At 51.7% G+C, this 19,174-nt stretch overlaps 1 protein-coding gene across 1 annotated transcript in view; it reads right to left on the bottom strand.

Annotated features, from left to right (window-relative positions):
* LRIG1 (leucine rich repeats and immunoglobulin like domains 1) overlaps positions 1 to 19,174 on the bottom strand; it is a gene marked incomplete at both ends in the record, with an annotated part of 119,277 nt that overhangs the window by 26,865 nt on the left and 73,238 nt on the right. Inside the window, 5 exons of the mRNA XM_079712713.1 lie at positions 1,143 to 1,286; positions 4,129 to 4,272; positions 7,204 to 7,347; positions 8,838 to 8,981; positions 11,497 to 11,634. Of these exons, the coding sequence (XP_079568839.1) occupies positions 1,143 to 1,286; positions 4,129 to 4,272; positions 7,204 to 7,347; positions 8,838 to 8,981; positions 11,497 to 11,634 (714 nt within the window). The remainder of the gene's footprint in view (positions 1 to 1,142; positions 1,287 to 4,128; positions 4,273 to 7,203; positions 7,348 to 8,837; positions 8,982 to 11,496; positions 11,635 to 19,174) is intronic.

The following is a 19,174-nucleotide window of genomic DNA, read 5'->3' as shown; positions in this document are numbered from 1 at the left end:
AGATCCTGAGGCTGGAAGGGCCTCCTCCTTTCTTCAGGTTCCTCCCATTATCTTGGGCCTGAAACACCCAGGACCCGGGGCTGCTGCTCTGCGTGCCTGTCTCCCTGCTCCGAGCCCCGGCTGCCAAAGGTTTTTCTCATTTCTCTGGCCTCCTCAGTCTGAACGTCCGGCCTTGTCATTCAGCACTGCCATGGCTCCGAGGCTGACCTCGGCTTGAACAGCCTGGCGTCAGGGCTCTTTCTCACTCCTCCACAACGGCCTGGCATGAAAGCCTTCTCTGCTGGCTCTGCCAAGCGCAAGTGCAAAGGCCTTCCTCCCCGTCATGCCGGAACAGGCCGCTCTTTCTGCAGGGGGCACAGCTGGGAGGGAGGCCTCAGACCCCACAGCCACTGCCTGTTGAAATCCAGATGCCGCTCCCACCCCACACCCCCCTTTATGGCTGGTTGTTCTGTTGCCTGGAAGTTCTCGAAAGCCCAGAAAAGCCCAGAAAATTTTAAGTCCCAGCAAAGCACCCTGCAGCAACTCCTGGCAACTCCCTCTACCTCACGGGGAACTTCGAGGGAAATGACATGATCACCTCCATTGTGTTAAATGACCCTAAAAAGGCTCCAGGAGAGACACGGGATTCCCTCATCACCGCTTCTGGAAACGGGCGTCCTGGATGCAGGCTATATGCTGAAGAAGTTGAGATGCTAGCCCAAGACACGAGCCTCAGGACTGCCCTGGCTCAGATAAAAATACTCAGGACTGAAACAGGGAAGTCGCAGCGGGAAGGCTCAGGATGGAAAAGACGGCTCCAAGGCTGCTGATCTGGGGGCGGCAGCGTGCACCCTGGGGAACTTTTCCCACTGCTGGACCCCACGTCCCGCCAAGCGCACTGCAGGAACCAGTGCGTGGTGATGACAGTTGTTTTTGAGTCGTCATCACTCTAGGCACCACCCCAGGGGAATGAGGGACACATTTCTGCTCAACTAGCTCTTTTTCGATTTATGACATGAAACTCTGAGACTCTGAGACTCTGGCACACATCACAGGTCAGCTTTGGATCTAATTCTGACTCGAGACCACCGAGAAGGGAATGCAGCGAAGCAGCTGGTGTGCTCTATTCTGCTCTCCCACCAACCCAACAGGGAAAGACGTACAAGACGTGCAGGCTTTTGAGTCCCCGGAAGGCGCCTTCCGCGATGTGACTGATGGAATTGTGGCTGAGGCGTAGGATGCTCAAGCTACTCAGGTCAGCCAGGCTCTCCTCGTCCAGCCGGGTGAGATTATTGAAGGACAGAATCCTGAGGAAGGGGAGGGGAAAGCAAACATCACAATCAGGTTGCACGGCATCGCCCTCCCTCTCTTCTCCCGAACGTAGAGCCACGGTTGGCCAGTCACCTAGGTCCCAGTGGGAAGGGATACACCCACAAGGATCCCGAGGGCAAAATGGTCTCACAGCTAGAAACCCATCAGGGCTTGATACCCATACATTTTGACTCCTGGAAGGAGGTCTGTAAACTGTGAGCACTACACAACACAGGGTCATACCACAAAGAACCACAAGGCCCAACCCCTGCATGCACTTGGTGTCCATGGCTGGTCCTGATTCAGGCCATGACAGATCTCTCATGGCTGTGGCCTGAGACTCTGGACAGGACGCCAGCGGGTTCTCATAGTGAGCAAGGGAGCCGAACAGCCTCCCAACATCGGCCAGCAGAGGGCACCACCAGCCACTGCCTGAACAAGCCTTCCTCACTGAACCGCAGGCCTCACCTGGGCAGCACCCGGGGGACCAGAGTCTCCCATCCGGGCTACCTTGCCCTCACCCGAGCCAGCCTCTTAGCATGATCCCCCTACCGTGAGCAGGTGAGGAACACACCCCCAATCACACACCTTCCCTGAGCATCGGAATCAATCTTTCTTTCCTCCCAGCACAGTCCCTGCATCTCTGACATAGCCCTGGGTTGGTTACTTAGCATATTAGTCATCTATCCTCAAAAAATGGAATCTCTGGGCTGGGGCAGGAGGAAGGAAAATAAGTTCGGAGATTAGCAAGTTTTTAAAGGTAGCAGGGAGTGACAGTTTTTCTCTCCTGGAAAAATAAGTCATGGTGCCTGTCAGTTGCAGAGACCTGGCCGGAGATCAACATTACATCCTCACCTGCAGTTAAAGAATTTAGTTTAAAGGAGGGGCGGACACACAAGTGGAAAGCAACTCTAAATCTGGCTCCAAGGTTACCTGGGTGTCGGGCAAAATGCTAGGCTGGTCAGGGGACACCCCCGTGACCTTCTCTGACCCTTTGGAAGGGCACAGAAGGCAGCCGGAGGGGGCACAGGGAGTGCGCCCTTCACCGCTGCCTCAGCACCAGGGCGCACACACCCTCTGCGATTCTGTGCAAGTACAGGGCCTCCGGGGGCTGAGAAGACCTCTCCCGCTTCCCTGTGGCTCCCAGGCTTGGACAGCGGAAAACCATGGGTCCTGGGAGTCCCTAGCGGGGTCAGGGCCTGAGGGAAGAGTCTTTCAGAAGCCATCCCATTCCACGTAAGAATACCGTGCAGGTGCACTGCCTGGAAGGGTCAGGAAGCTAAACCCAAAGGGTTAACACACACACACACAGAATCCAAGGAAAGCCAGCCACAGGAAAGAGGTGGGACTATTGATTTTTGCATTAGGTAATGATGGACTCACTGAAATACAAACTCCAGGTCAGAGTGGGGTGGGTGGGGGAAGGAGGAGGGGGCTGGCGGAGGGAAGAACATGGACAAATGATAAAAACACTCGCTGCAAGACTCAGCACCAGGTTTAAACATCCCCTTAAGTTTGCCTGCTGAGGGCCAGAGACAGACCAGAAAGACAGGCTTGGCACTTGTAATCATTCACTTCAGTGGGTGAGTCTTTTCCTACAGTCAAGCCTAGAAAAAAGAAAACCCACCCAAACTCTCTTTAAAAAAAATAAAGAAACATACTGGACTACACCAGAATTGAACAACCTTGAACATATTAAATTGAGATGAAAACCATGTTGAGGAGGTATTTTTTTTCCTCCAAAAACCCCAATCTTCTAGACATGGGATTAAAACAAAGGGACATGACTATGTCCACCAAGTCCCAGGAAATGCTGCTTTCATGATCAACGACCCACCAGGACATGGCAGGATAGCCCAGGCCCCAGCCCCTCCCCACCCAGGAGAGAGCCTGTCACTGCGGATGTCAGGGACCCTCAGCGCCAGCTCAGGGGATCTGAGTCCCAGCCTGGAGCCCCGTGGGGGAAGTCTCTTTACGTGAAGTATAAGCACACATTCCCGTCAGCACAGGAGCCTCGCTACCAGGCCAAGGGACCCAAAGCTGGGGAGGGGAAGGAGCCAGGGGCCTGGGCCACTTGTCAGGGGAAGGATGACAGAAACCACATGACAGAAACCACATGCACGTAGAAATTCACCCACTGTCAGTGTGTCGCCGTCTCTCGGGTTCACTGTCCTTTCTGTGTTTGAGCCCCAATACAGGCACACCTCGTTTTAGTGAGCTTTTCTATATTGCGCTTTGTAGATATTGCATTTTTTTTAAACAAATTGAAGGTTTTGGCAACCCTGTGTAGTCAGATGATGGATAGCATTTTCTAGCAATGAGGTATTTTTTAATTAAGATCTGTACATCATTTTTTAAGACATAATGCTGCTACACACTTAACAGTCTACAGTACAACATAAAGATACTTTTCTATGCACTGGGAAGCCAAAAAGTGTGTGTCTTGCTTTACTGAGGTGGTCTGGAACCGAACATGCAGTACCGCTGAGGCCTGCCCAGAGCCCCTCTCATGAGAGAAGCACGTATTATGTTGTATAGCCGTTCATAGACAGAGGCTCTCAGAACAGCCACCCTTTGACAGCAGCCCCTGCTAATGTGAAGTGGGGCGAACAGTAGAGATGAGCTGGGAGTCAGGCCCCAGTGACTGCGACCCGTGGGGCCTCGGGGTCCCGTTCTGGGCCTGCCTGCTGGGGGCTCTTTCCTCCCTCCGCAACAGGCCCCCGAACCCCCAAGCCCACCGTGCCGTGGGATGCATGGCCCAGAGCTCCCTGGGCTCTGGAGGAGTCACTTCCGGGCCTTGTCCACAAAGCACCTGCAGAGCCAGGAGGGAACACTCACAGCTCGTGCAGCTTCTGGCAGAAGCTCCAGCCATCGCGGTGGATCCGGGAGATGGAGTTGTTGCCAAGGTGGAGCTGGTGCAGGGCCGTGAGGCCGTAAAGTGAGCCGCTGTTCACCTCCGCCAGGCTGTTGTACTCCAGGTGCCTGCAATGACGGCCACATGCGTGGGGTGAGCGTGGACCCCTGGGGGCTCACGCACCCACCCACCCCATGGTGAAGGAGCGGCTCCCTGGCATCACCCAGGATCCGACAGCACTGCTGGAGAGATTGGTAAGGGGGGGTATGTGCACCTACATGTGTGTGTACGTGTGTGTGCACACCTGTCTGGGGGGCAGGAGAAGACAGGCAAAGCAACGCAGATGGCGGTGAGGACCCAGGCCAACTGAGAGAGCTTGAGGCCAAGGGGAAGCTCCTAGAAGCAACCTTATTAGCCGAGTACAAGTGAACCAGCACACACATGGGCAGAGGAGCTCCAAGCAGAAGGCAAAGCCCACTCCAGGAAGAGAAAGAAGAGAGATGAGGAGGAAGCTCTCATCATTATCCCCATCTTGCAGATGAGGAGACTGAGGCTGGGAGAAGCTAGGTAACCTGCCTAACACTCATTCCCAGCTCAGCCAGTAGTGAGGGGCCAGAATTCAAACCCGGGCCTCGCTAACCAAGCCTGGGCTCTGGACCACTGCGCCAAGAAACACGGTTTGAGCTCTGGAGTCCAACTACTGGGATTTAATTCTCAATTTTGCCACCTGGCTGGTTGAAGGAGACTGAACAGCCATTAAGTGGAGATACCCAAGAAGTATCAACTCCATAGGGCTGTGCTGAGAAGGAAGAGAACGCAGGTCAGCGACTCAGCATCGTGCTGAGAACTGAGCTCCTGCTAAATTAAGTAGGGACGTTACTACCATCCTGCTTCTCGACGCCGCACGGCCCGGCCACAGACAACTCCGCCCCATAGGACTGGCCTCTCGAACAGAAGCTACTACTTCAAATGCTGCTCCACGTTCAGTATTACAAGGGCTTCAGGCAACCAAGCTTCACTTTTATCCGTCGTCCTTTTCCTGCCTCTGCTCAAAAGGCTAGCCCTTAATTTATAAATAACCTCTAAGGCAACTCTTTGTTCACCCCCCAATTGGTATGAATTTGTTCACCGTAAAACCCAAATGTCATGTGCTAAGGACTCCATGTTCTTCTGAGAATTCTGACTCCCGGCCCTCCCAGCTCACGACCACCTGGGTTCCAAAGTCCAAAATGACAGTTTTAAGAATGTCAAGGAAAAGCGTGCTCGAATATGTAGAAACAGAGGCAGAGCCACACAAAGGTGAGCAATGGAGAGAGGGAGAAGCAAAACAGCAGTGCTAAGGGTGTCATTTTACAGTGTGCGTGCGTGTGATGGCGTGCATATCGAGAGATGCTCCTGATAATGAGGACAGCTCAGAGGGTTGATGGAACTGGACCTGGAGTTTTTGTTTTTTGTATCAGTTGCGAGAGCTGGGGGAAGATGGCGGAAGAGTAAGACGCGGAGATCACCTTCCTCCCCACAGATACATCAGAAATCCATCTACACGTGTTTTTCGTATCAGTTGCAAAGATAACATAAAAGGCATAAACGGAGTGATGTAACTTGTAGAGACTGGAAGGGCATGGGGGTGTCCTGAGCAAGTTAAATCACTGACCATAAAGCAAGAAGTCTCACGGTGACACATCAAGATAGTGGTATAAGTGTATTAACTTAGAAGTAACCACCAGCAAAACTACAAATAGAAAACCCCAAAAAGAGAATGATTGGAAGTGACTGCCTGCCTCATGGGGGCGGAACTGGGGGAAAGAGAGAATGGCAGCTGGGTTTGGTGGGGGGGCAACAACTACTTTTCTTTACAATTTGATTTTGCTCAGCTACGAGTAAACGTTTCTTTTGATTAAAAATAAATAAATGTAAATGTTGAAAAACTGAAGCTTGGTAACTGCCTCGTCTGCCCTTCTCCGGATGCTCTTCCATCCCTCCACGGCAGGCAAGCCCCGTGATTGTCCACATCTGGCTGGAGCGAGTGCTCCCTCGATAAAAGGGGAACATCTGCAGCGAGTGGCTTGATTAGTTCACAGAACATAAATAAATCTCTCAGGATGAACTATACATTTTTGGCCCACCTGCACATCAAGAAAGACGGTCAAACCCAAAGTGAGGAGAGAGGGAACTTCCTGTGGCGTGCGGGAGACACGAGAGGATGTGGGAAGGGAGCCCACTGTCCGCCAAGGCGGCAGGGTGGGGGTCTAATAGGGAAGAACAAATCTGACTCAATGTTAGATGCTTCTTTTACTTTAACCTTCGCCTTCTATTGCTTTTGCTTCCAGTTAAGAAGCTTGCCTGTAGCATGAAATATACAGGGTAGCCCATTTTCAAGGCTCTGACCTTTAAAGGTGTTAACACTTTTCTATTCACATAGAGATAAAAAGTTGCAGATAAAGGTGTTAGCACTTTTGTATTCACATAGAGATAAAATGTTGCAGAACAGCAACTAACATTTGTCTTGCTGGAGGTTTTACAGGAACAGCGGGACCTGACCTACACGGTCAGTTGCAAGGACAAAGGATTCCTACACCAGACGTCTGCAACAACCAGCCACGCCCCTGCCTCACCTGGCCTTTAAAAATGCTTTGCTGAAACCCTCTGGGGAGTTCGGGGTTTTGGGGGCACGAGCCATCCGTCTCCTTGCACGGCCCCGCAATAAACCTTTCTCTGCTCCAAACTCTGACGTTTTGGTATTGTTTGGCCTCACTGTGCGTCAGGCACGTGCACTTGTGCTGGGTTAACGAGGGGAGGGGAAACGAGGAGGGGAAACAGCCCCAGCAAAACAGCCCCTCTTCCAACCTCACGAACCAACTCGCTTCACTGAATCCAATGAAACTCCCCCCAAGAGATTTTCTTAACCTGCAAGAAGGACACCCTGAGGTTTGGCGAAGTCCCCCAAGACACTGAGTGGCGCCCAGCTGAGGTCCCAAAGGGCAGGGGCTGGGTCCAGCCGAGGTCCTAAATGGTCCCTCAGTGTCTGCAAGAACCCCCGGCACCGGGCCCGCACTCACAGCGCCTGCATCCTGGCCAGCCCCCAGAAGGCGCCGTCCGTCAGCCTGCTGATGTTGTTTCGCTGGAGCCTCAGCACCTCCAGACTGTCGAGCCCTTGGAACGTCAGGCCCTCGATGAGCCGAATCCGATTCCGATTGAGGTCCCTAAAGAGACGAAGCCAGCGGTTCAGAGCGTCCCCCACCCTCGCCCCCGCCTACAACCATCACCACGCGGTCCCCAGAGATAATCCCAGGAAGCCGAGACGTACCACAGACGTGCACGCCCACGTGCATGCAGACGCTGACGGGCCATTGCTAACTGGTGAAAGGGGGGCCCAGAGCTCCCAGAAGCCAGTCCCACTGCGCCCCTGAATGAGCGAGTGCTCCCATTTCTTCCCCAAGCACCCATGACTCTGCAGTGAGGAGGGGGTATGACTCAGGAGGTGAACGTCTTAGGTGAGCTGTCTCTTAACTCAGCAGCAGAAACCCACACCAGATGCCTCAACCCAGAAGAAATCTAACCAACGGGTATCAAACGGCAGCGACATTTCCCACCGAGGCACTATTCAGGTCTCTACTGATGGAGAGAAGTGACTGCCCTCAGGGGCGGGCATCTGGGCGCACTGCGAAGCGTACACACGGGCTTCCAACCCCAGTGTGATGAACCCTCAGTGAATCAAAAGATCTCAGGAATCTGGGTGAACTGGCTCCATCAGTAATACTCAAGGAAGGGAGAACACAGCCTGACCAGAAAGCCCTTGGATTTTCCCAAATACTTCTGCAGTGTCTCATGACCCACATACGGCCCTGAGCATCCAGAGAGCTCCTCCAGCACCGGAGAGGGCGTGGCTGGGCCCTGCCGCCCAGGTGTGTCGGAGCCGGGGGAGTGAGCAGGGTGGGGCACACCCCGTCTTGCCGCCAAACCTGGCCGTGAACACTTGTGTTGTTCTGCTTAAACCAAACATCGATTATCAGCTTGTTTTCCTGAGGTAACGCTCTTCTGATACAAAAAAAGGACACCGGCGAACAAAACAACCAGGGGACAAACAGTCCATCAGGTTCTGGTAAACAGAGGTTCTCTTGACCCTGGGCCATTCTAGGAGGGCACTCAGCCGTGCTGGTCAAAAAAGTAAACAATTACACCCTTTGATTTTTAAAAAAATCAATTAACTACCTTATGAGATTAAGGAGATGAAGATGGTGACCCATCTCCTGCTTCCTACCTCTGGCTACACTGACTTCCTCTCAAACTGCCCAAGCAGTGCCGGACTCTGTAATGTCCACGGTACAGATTATCTGGGTGCCTTAAAAAAACACAAAAATCTCGGAGATTAAATAAGGAACCCCACGCCCACAGTCTAAGCATTAGCCAGGATCAGCTAGGCAGCAGGATTCCTCACTGCATTTTGGAAAGTGCCGGTGAGGTCAGGCATGTACATCCTCGGGGGATCTTTTCTCGGCAACCTGGGGCAGCCCGCAGGCACCAGATCCAGCTTCTAATTTGCGTTTATTAGGCTCTGCATCCACGGTAGTTGATGCACAGCCTGACCGAGGGGCAGTGGGGAAGGGGGTGCATTTGGATCGAGGTGCTGGGGGAAGTGTGGCCTCCGTGAAGTGTGGCTAAGTTTAATTACAGTGCAGGCCTCTGTACTCACAGTTGTGTCAGCCGGGGTAACTTGAATGCTTTCACGGGAAGCTGGGTGATCCTGTTTTTGCTCAGCCGAAGCGTTAGCAGCGACCGTGACAGACCATCAAATGCTCCCGACTCCAGGGTGCTGATCCGGTTGCTCGCCAGGTTGCTGGAATGATTCATGAGAGAAAATGCGGTGCTCAGTAGGAGGCCTTCCTCATTCTGTTACAGACATCAGACCTGCCTGAGTTAGGAAAATGAGCTAAAATGCACCCAGAAGGATGGGTTTCCAACGAGACATTTGTCGTCCCAAGGCTGCAAGGCCCACCTCTACTCCCAGACTCGGGTGTCAGGATCATCCTTGTCAGGCTCGACAGAAGCCTTGTTTGAGCCCAGAGCTCGCTCTGCTTGTGGCCGGAGGGGTTCACCCCAGGAGGGTGGGAGGGAAGTCAATTACCTCCACCCCAGCCATCCTCGCACCCGGGCTGGGCCGCTGCAGAAGTCCCTGCTCGCACCCACTACCCAAGAGTTAGGGCTCAAGGTCGGTGAGAAGAGCCTTAGGCAGCAGAAAGTCCACTCGGAAGCAAGGTCAGAGTGGATGTCATAATTTGGAGAAACAGCCTTTAATTTTGAAGTGGGTCTCATTGTACGACGTGTAAATGCGCATAAACCAATTCATTTTAATAATTTTAAATGTGTCAGAGAAACATTCTAGTTAGAGAGATCTGAATGAGTGGTTACCAGTGGGGGGAGGGGCGGGGAGGGGGGCGAGACGGGGGTAGGGGAGTGAGAGGTACAACCACTGGGTATAAAACGAATAAGCTGCAAGGATAGACTGTACGTCACAGAAGACACCCAATGGTTTATAACAACTATACATGGACTATAATCTATAAAAATTCTGAATCACTAGGCTGTACACCTGAAACTTATATAATACTATAAAATCAACTGTATCTCAATGAAAAAAAATTTATTTAAGGGGTCTGCATGGAATCCCTTTAAAAAACAAGCAATAGTTGCATGGGATGTCCACCTACAGGATTACATGTGTAAGGGGCACCTCCCCTCAAAACGCAATGCACTGGGCAGCTAAGGTCTGTGCATTCTGTTGTATGTAAATTACATCAACTAAGGGGAAAAAAGGAGAGAAAAGGGGGTAACAATTTGGTCTTTCCTATGAGAAGTTATCCCCAACACTTTTCCTTCTACCTTCCCTAGACCAATGGTGCTTTTTGTGGCTTAAGCAAAAAAGAAAGAGACCAGAGAGAATTTTCTACATTAGAGAACGGAATGGAAGAAGGCATTCTTCGTCTCTATCAGGCAGCGGCCCAGGACAGGGCACATGAGGATTCTGTGCAAACGGAGCGGGACTGTTTGTTCTTAACACTCCAGATTAAAGAAGAAGAGTCTGTGTGATGAAGATACACCGGCCAGCCTCTGCCAAAGTACAACATCCCCTGCTTTTAGTCAGAGAGAGACAAGGTCACTGCAATTCAGTTTAGCAGCGGTCGTTTCTTTGTCCCAAACAAGTCAGTGCCAGGTGGCAGCCGGACACCTTTCAAAAGCCCTCACTGAGGGCTGAGCACTGCCACATCGGCTGAAGGATCAGCCAAGGCCTCCTTTTTCCAACTCTGGCACTTCGATGCAGCCTAAGAAAGAAACCGCTCCTCTCCTCGGGGATCTCAAAAACTCTGTGTGCCTGGCCTTGGTCTCTGAACACATGGGTCACAACGACCCCTAAAACCGGCCTCACAAACAATCCTCCAAAGTACTCACTAATAATGCAGGGGATGGGGACTCACCTGTCACCTGAACGTGCCTTTTTAGCCTGAATTTTCAGTTTCTTCCCCAAAGCAACATTTTCCTACCAATAAGCAGTGGGTTAAATAGGCTTTGACTGTTTTTCTTCTGTCTGCCAACTGGCGGGGCATGACATGGGGCAGTAGGATGGGGAGAAGAGAGACAGACCAACGGAGTGACAGAGAAGGTCAAGAGAACTCAGAGGATGCACGAGCACGGGCTGCTGGAGCCTCTACAGAGGGGTTTCGCTCCGATGTCACTCATCTAACTACCCCCAAACCTTTGTTCTAAGCTTTCATGGGAGGCAGCCCAGTGAAGGAGAAAGGAAACAGGCTTTGCGGTCAACACAGCCACGTATTTCAGGCCTAGAGTCTGCTCTTTTTTTTTTTTTTTTTTTTTTTGCGGTACGCAGGCCTCTCACTGTTGTGGCCTCTCCCGTTGCGGACCACAGGCTCCGGACGCGCAGGCTCAGCAGCCATGGCTCACGGGCCCAGCCACTCCACAGCATGTGGGATCTTCCCAGACCGGGGCACGAACCTGTGTCCCCTGCATCGGCAGGCGGACTCTCAACCACTGCGCCACCAGGGAAGTCCCTAGAGTCTGCTCTTAAATGGTCAGCCTGTTAGGCTACTTAACATCTCCCCGCCTCAGGCTTCCTCAGCCACCTCTACAGTCAGAATAACGCTGCTGGACTTGGAGATGCTCTATGAATGGGCTAACAGAGGACTACGGACCTGGGTCTCCTGCCCCCTGCCCTGCTGCGGGAAGACAAGGGAGGTGTGTGCCCATCCCACTGACTCAGCCGGGCCACCCTGGAAGAGAGGAGGGAACCTCCACCTGCGTCCAGACCTGGGGGCTGCCGGCAGACCCAAGGCACTTACAGCTCCTTTATGGGCAGCCCGTGTGGGAAGCAGGTGCTCCGGATCTCTGTGATGTTGTTGGAGCTTAGATCCAGCACTTCCAAGGAAACATAAGCCTTCAGCCGACTCCCCTCCACGCTGCGGATCCTATTGTGTTGCCTAAGACACACAGAGGAAGGTGAGTCCAGCATGTCATTTTGCAAAGATACTATTTTCCTTAACACTTCTTCCAGACATTTTTTTCCCTAGCTGCTTTGCAATTTCAGAAAATTACAAACGCTATGACACTCCCTTTTTTTTTTTTTTATTATCTGGCTGCGTTGGGTCTCCGCTGCGGCACACTTAAATGACATCTCCCATCCTTCTTCCCATCAAGTTCTTACCCGCAGGCCGGGAGCTAGACAGAATGTCAAGTTCTTTGTCTGCGACAAGTTTGTCTGCCCAAGTTCTAAGCCTGGCTACTCTCCCCAAGGACAGGAACACAGGGGTGATATTTCGGACGTGTGGAGAAGAGCCTGGCACGATCAGCGCTCAGATCTTACTGGTACACCTTCCCACAAAGGATGTGCCCAGTGCAACAAGCCAGCTTCTGATGCGGCTCGCATCTAGAATCTTCAGAACCTAGTCCAACCCCATCACTTACAAGAATGCAGGCACCAGAGCCCAGAGTTCAGTTTAATCCAACTGAACGCATCATCACATACCTCACATTTTAGCGACACCTGCCATGTACCAGGCAGGGCGACAGGCACAGGGGATGAAAAAAGAGATTGCAAAATCCTGACAACCTAACAAGGGACACAGGAACTCAGTGCTGGGTCTAACGGGAATCGAATCCCCTGCACCTCCAACTCCACACTCTTTTTTTTTTTTTTTTTTTTTTGCAGTACGCGGGCCTCTCACTGCTGTGGCCTCTCCCGCTGCGGAGCACAGGCTCCGGACGCGCAGGCTCAGCGGACATGGCTCACGGGCCCAGCTGCCCCGCAGCACGCGGGATCCTCCCGGACCGGGGCACGAACCTGCATCCCCTGCAGCGGCAGGCGGACTCCCAACCACTGCGCCACCAGGGAAGCCCCAACTCCACACTCTTGATAGCTCTGTTCCTCAGTTTCCTCATCTGGAAGATGGGGCCACACCCTTTACTTCAAGGATATGGATGATCCCACCTGAACCACACTGCTGTGTCTGGCAGATGTTCACATAAGTGTTCAGTGTTTATCTCCCTCCAAGACTTATTTGTCCTTTAACCCTCTTTCTAAAAAAAAATCCCACAGTCTAACCCGCCAACCAGTATTTATGAATCAGGAGAAATTCGACAGACGCTAACCAAGGCTGGAGGGAGCAGGTGGCCCCCATGTGGGTTTCGCTCTGCCTGGCAGGTTCAAACCATCGCGGCCCCGATCCCAATACTCAGATATTTCAGAATCTGTGGAGTGGTAGCGCTGGGCCTCTGGGCTCCAGCCTTTCACTTCGGCCAGTTTCCGAGTAAACAGTATCGGGGTCTCCAGCCAATCAAAGCATTCTTGAACACGATACAAGTGAGCCAGGCGTCGCTAACCAAGTGGCATCTCTCTTAAACAAACACTTGACCAAATCGTTTCCAACAGGCATAAACAAGGCCCTCTTTCCCAGAAGCTCTGGGGCTTCTCGCCGACGCCGCCTTTGTTTCCTTCCCCTCTCTCCCAGGCCCTGAACCCAAAAATCCATTTACAAGGGTACAGCTCCTTCACACACAGCAAAGTCACGCCAGAATGAGAGGCCCCTTTTCCCTCCATGCGCCCCACCCCCCAAACTACTTCCTTTGAGTTCTTTATTAAGTTCTTAATAAAGACAGTCTCTTCAGTTTTCTGACTCCAAAAGAAAAAGAAAAAAAGAATAGAAAAGAAGACCTTTATTATGTAAAGTATGGGAAAGAAGAACAAGAAATAAAGGGAATCAAGCTGAGCCTCGTCCAGGAACTCTGAATGCAGTACCAGGGAGCCGGGAAAAGAAGGTCTGAGGAAAGAAGGAAGGGGCGCTGCTGGCCCCAAGTCACACAAAGAGGGACGATACACAGTCCAAGGGACCACGGGACAGCTGCGAGGCCCCGCCCACTTCTCCCACTGCCCCTCCACCCCGTCCTCTGGCTCTTTCATCTTACACCTTCCTTCTTCTTTCTCGTCTGTGTATTTATTCACTGAATCAAACATGTTCTGGGCCCCTGCTCTGTGCCAGGCCCAGGCTGGAGGAAGGATGCTCTGATGAAGACGGGTCTCTTTCACACACTGGAAAGAGGTCCCTGTCGAGCAGAAGAGGCAGCCATGGAGATGAGAAACAACGGAGCGTGGGAGCCAGGACGGATGAGACCTGCCGGGAGGGAGTGCGGAGCTGGGGAGGATCCTGCCGGAAGAGGCTGCCGGGGCCAGCTCCAGAGGGTGGGATGTGCGTGCTGGCAGGAGACGGGCAGGGCAGAGGCAGGGGGACCACATCAGGCAAGCCCTCACAGATGCCCTGAGGAGTACGGCATCTATGTCCCAGGGGACCAGGTGAGAGGTGGCAGCAACAGAGAGACAGACACAAGAGAAGAAGAAGAGAGGGGTCCACAGGACCTGGAGACGACAGATGGGGGTGCAGAGAATGGTGATCCTAAATTTTCTAGTTCAGAAATGCTAAGGTAACCAGGTGACTGGCTAGACCTTCCATCCTTGCCCTTGTGGCCTATTCTCAAGCCAGGAGCCGTAGAGATCCTGTCAGGACATCTCACAGAATGGGAGAAAACATCTGCAAATCACCTATCCGATGAGGAGTGAATATCTAGAATACACAGGAACTACAACTCAACAGCAACAACACGAAAAACCCAAACGACTCAATCAAAAAACGTGCAAAGGACTTGAATAGACATTTCTTCAAAGAAGATGAAATGAAAAGATGCTCAACTTTACTAAGCGTTAGGGAAATGCAGTGAGATACCACCTCACGCCCACAGCATGGCTACTATTAAAAAAAAAACAAAACTCCGGAGTGGTATGTGGGGCAGAGGATGTGGAGAAACTGGAATCCTGGCGCAGCTGCTGAAGAAAATGGTGTCGTAGTTCTTCAAAAAGTTAGGCACAGAATTATCAGCGTGTGACCCAGCAATTCTACTTCTGGGTGTTCATCCAAAAGAAATGAAAGCAGATCTCAAAGAGTTATTTGTACACCCTTGTTCATAGCAGCATTATTCACAGTAGCCAAAAGGTGAAGCAACCCAATGGATGGATGGATGGATGGACGGACAGACAAACATGACAGAGATACACATACAAAGGACTATCATTCAGCCTCAGAAAGGAAGTTCTGACTCAGGCTATTAACACGGATGAACCTTGAGGACACTGCGTTAAGTGAAAATACCCTATGACTCCACTTCCATGAGTACCTAGAGTAGTCAAATTCATTGAGAAAGAACGTAGAGCGGCGGTTGCCAGGGGCTGGGGGGAGGGGGAGGGGGAGTTGTTTAATAAGTTGGAGTTTTCAGTTTCCAAGATGGAGAAAGCTCTGGAAATCGATTCCACAACACGAGTGTACTTAACACTACTGAACTGTATACTTAAAAAATGATTAAGATGGTACATTTCATGTAATGTGTATTTTACTACAATTCAAAAACAAAACAAAGCAAAAATCAGCCAGTTCACAGGACTTGTTTGCCTACAACTCAAACGATGGCTTTCCCGTCTCACTCAGGACGAAGTCCTCACTTACGATGGCCTCCGAGGCCCACGTGATCTGCCACGCACTCGCCGCGCTGCTTCACTTCCTCCTCTTCCGCCTTGTACTCTGCCCCACACGCTGGCCCTCAGAATCGGCAGGCAGACTCCTGACTCACGACCTTCGCACGTGCCTTTCCCATTGCTTGGAATGAATGCTCTTCCCCCAGAGATCCACAGGCCCCATGCCCTTACTTCCTTCCCATCTTTTTTCACAGGTCACCATCTCAATGAGGGGTCCCTGGCCACAGTCTCTAAAACGACAAGCCTCCCTCCCCCCACCACTCTCACACCTTCCACTCTCTTGCCTGCTCTATTTCTCTCAGTATCTCTAATTATCATCTAATACATCCAGCATTTTGCTTATTTCTACCTTAACATCTTCTCTCCCACCAGGATGTGGCTCCATGAAGGCAGAGATGTTTGTTTGTTTGTTTTGACCACTACTGTGTCTCCAACCACTGAAATAGGGTGAGGCACATAGTAGGTCCTCAATAAATAACTGTTAAAGGAATCACAAAGAATACAGGTTGAATTCGGAAAGGCTGAGCCTAGACACAGATTTGGGACTCGTCTACATTTAAGTAGAAGAAAACCCAAGCAAGCAGATGAGTTGAATCAGGAAACATGAAGAAAAGATTTGCCAACTGCCCTGTAGCAGCACTGCTCAGAGACACATGACCTAGCTCACAGTGGCTTCAGAGCTTCTTGGGGCTCAAAGGATGCACATCATCTTCTCTCCCCAGGTCTGGTCTCTCTGCTCTAGACTCTAGCCCAGCACCCTGATCAAACTCTTCCTGAATTCCTCCTATTCAGGAAAGCTGACCACACAGCTCTATCTCCCTTCTCTCACTAGAGCAAGAATCACACCTTGTTAGATGTCTCTGTGGACCCTGGCAATTCCACCCAAGGCCATGAGTTCTTCATGGGCTGGAACACGGCATGGCATTGAAGAACATGCCAAGAACATGGCCCTGCCTGAGTTCAAATCCCCATTATACCACTTACAGGTGTGAACCGCCAGAAAGGGGTGTGAAGTTCCCAGACCCTGTGGGCTGATGTGACCTGACATGAAGCAGGTGCTCAATAAAATGAGTTGTTTTTATTAGCCATATCTGTATCCTCAGAGCGATGCTCAGGATCTAGTTTGCAGCAGCTGCTCTGGAAAAAGAAGGAATGAATAGTTCCTAGTCCTCCCCGACACTTCAGTGCAAACAGGCAGGTCTGACTCCTTCTTGGGAACAAAGGGCTGACTCAGAGCTCTCACTCTTAGCTTCATGCATGGAACGAGCCTGCTCCAGCTGGAGAGTGTCGAAAACCCCACCACTGAGAGCCTGGGCTATCTGGGGAGCTGTGCTTCACATTAAATCCCAGATTGAAGCTTCTGCAGGATTCAGGGGGCCTAGAGATCTGATGGGTCCCCAACCAGCTGGATTACATCCTCCTTCTCATTCTTGTAGCACATGGGACTCGGGCCCACGCCCCTGACCCCAGCCCACCAAACCCTACCCCACCAGGGACATCCCCTCCGGACACCTGTCCATCAAGGTTCAAAGACCCAGTATGCAGGAAAGCCTCCCTCCTCCTCCTTGAGAGATGTCCCACTTTCATAAAACTCTCCATGTTTTAATGCCACATGCAACACGAGCGGTTATGTCACTCCTTTAATGTACCTAACCGTCCAGTCTTCAAGGCCCCCATTCATCTTTATAACCTCTGAATCCTTGTCCAAGTTCTTTTTAACAACAGCCGATCAATTACCGAACACACCTCTAGGTAGCAGGCCCTGGGTGAGGGTTCCGTGAAAAGACACAGAAGTCTCATGAGGAAGGTACTATTATCATCTTTACAGCTGAAGACACTGGGGCTCAGGGCTCTGCTGGACTTCACCCGCGGTCACACAACTGGGACACGAAGAGGAGCCAGCGTGCAAGCCCAGGGGAGTGGGACTCGCCGGCCCATCCGAGAGGCTCTCCAGGTGGAATTTTAAGTGCACTACCCCAGATTCAATCCGTAAGCCTTCAGCAGAGCTTGGCTACATGGGAATAGCTGGCTGGCTATTCCCAGGTCAGCTCACACTGGTCTGTGTCATTGGCCTCAGCCAAGCCGGCTTTTGTACCAGTCTCCCAGAGTCCTGCGCGAGCGACAAGTCTGCAGAGAGCCGTGGAGGGCCAAGCTGAGCAAATAAGGCGGATGAAGCTCTGGTTCACAGTGATGGATGCTCTGGACGGAAAGAAGAGAACAGTGCAGGACAAGCTGCAAAGGGCTGCCCTTAGGGTTACAAAAGAAGAGTGAGGAGAGGGCAGGGGAGAGGACAGTGTTAGAGGAACACTTCTAACTGGTCTCATCCAGGGAGCAGTCCAGCCTTTTCTCTGCCACCCAACAGAATCAGAACAACTCTGTGGTGACAGGGACTGGGGGGAGGGGTGGTGGCCAGATCATGCAGGCTGTGCCTCCACCCTGGGTTGGTGTACCCCTCAGGCTGTCCTCTGGGGTGCGGAAACTGTAATACGGCAGAAGTCTATTAAACCAACACCTGTTAAAGGCTTCACAAATAAAATCCGGCTTCAAAGGCAGAGAGCGGGAAAGATAAGCTCTCTCCACTGGGCTACGTTTTCAGAGTCGATGTTAAATTAGACAGTAAAACACACGGAGGAATTTGAAACCAACACTGAAAGCTTTTCATCATAAGTGATTGTTCCACTATGGTTCTGTACACTGGGGTTTACAAGGTAGTGCCGTTACTGGTGGAAAAGATCTTGTGTCACAGATAACAGCCAGGAAGAAAGGGGGAGGGCATCAAAGGAAGCAGCGTCAAGGTGGGTCAAGTGGATTACAGCTGGTTGCTGAAATTTTGCACCTACTGTCTACACCAGGGGTCAGCAATGGATTCTATAATGGGCCAGATTTTAAATATTTTAGGCTCTGTGGGTCATTCGGCCTCTGTCATGACAACTCAACCCCGAAGGTGGGGTGTACAAGTAGCCGCAGACAATACGTGAGCCGAGTGTGGCTGTACCCCAGTAAAACTTTCTTTACCATAGCAAGCTGTGAGCCAGATCTGGCCCCTGTTCTACACCATAGAGCAACCGGTTTGGATTTCTGGGAGGCAGGGACCCAGATTCTAATTCTAGCTCAGATGCAGCTTTCCAACTGCGTGTAAATCACCCTTTTTGCATCTGGTTTAACCACCTGCAAAATGGGGCTAAACACCTCTCTGCAGCTGAGAGAACCCACCCATGCTCCCTCCAAAGCCCAGGTCAGACATCACTAATCGCCATCTTTCCCACCCCTTCAGGAAGTGAAACGGAACCTAAGTTTACATCATTCTCATGCTCCTCAGAAGATGATCCAGGTTCCTGACCGGGGCCAGTGGAGGCAGGCTGGCAAACAGGGTGATCTTACAGAGAACAGACATTCACACTGTGTATCCTCTTTTTAGTTCTTCCAATGAGACAGAAAGAAACACTCCGAAGCTGGCCAACACACCAGTCCTAATATCTAAGCAGGCGTGCCCTCAGCTCTCCCGGACAAGTAGGGTGACTCACAGCAGTACACGTGGTCAGCTCCTGCAGTGTTGACTCTTACTAGATACACAGCAAGTTTTCCATCATGTTACCTCAACATCAAACTTTTAATAATCAGCAAAACTCAATTACAGCTCTTGCCTCATCGGCACCTCTGGCTAAGAAATAGTTTCACACAATCTAGCCCAGAAATGGGGGTAAAAATGTAATACACCTGCCACCACCCCCGTCCCTCCCCTCCCGCCATTCCCCACAGTGACCCTGGCAGACATGGTTAATCAAACTCCACACCCTGCAGCCTCTGAGCACCGAGAGCACTTCGCACCTGGCCCATCACTGTGCTGCCCTGGAATCCTTCCTACGGCTCTGCACCACCGCACCTAACCCCACCGCCCCACGCAGCAGGTGCTCCAAGGTCTGATCAAAAGGATCAGGATGAAG

This window comes from Hyperoodon ampullatus (assembly GCF_949752795.1).
Source record: "Hyperoodon ampullatus genome assembly, chromosome: 10".
NCBI lineage: Eukaryota > Metazoa > Chordata > Mammalia > Artiodactyla > Ziphiidae > Hyperoodon > Hyperoodon ampullatus.
The sequence above is the reverse complement of the archived record's forward strand: the minus strand, read 5'-3'. Positions and strand labels throughout refer to the sequence as shown.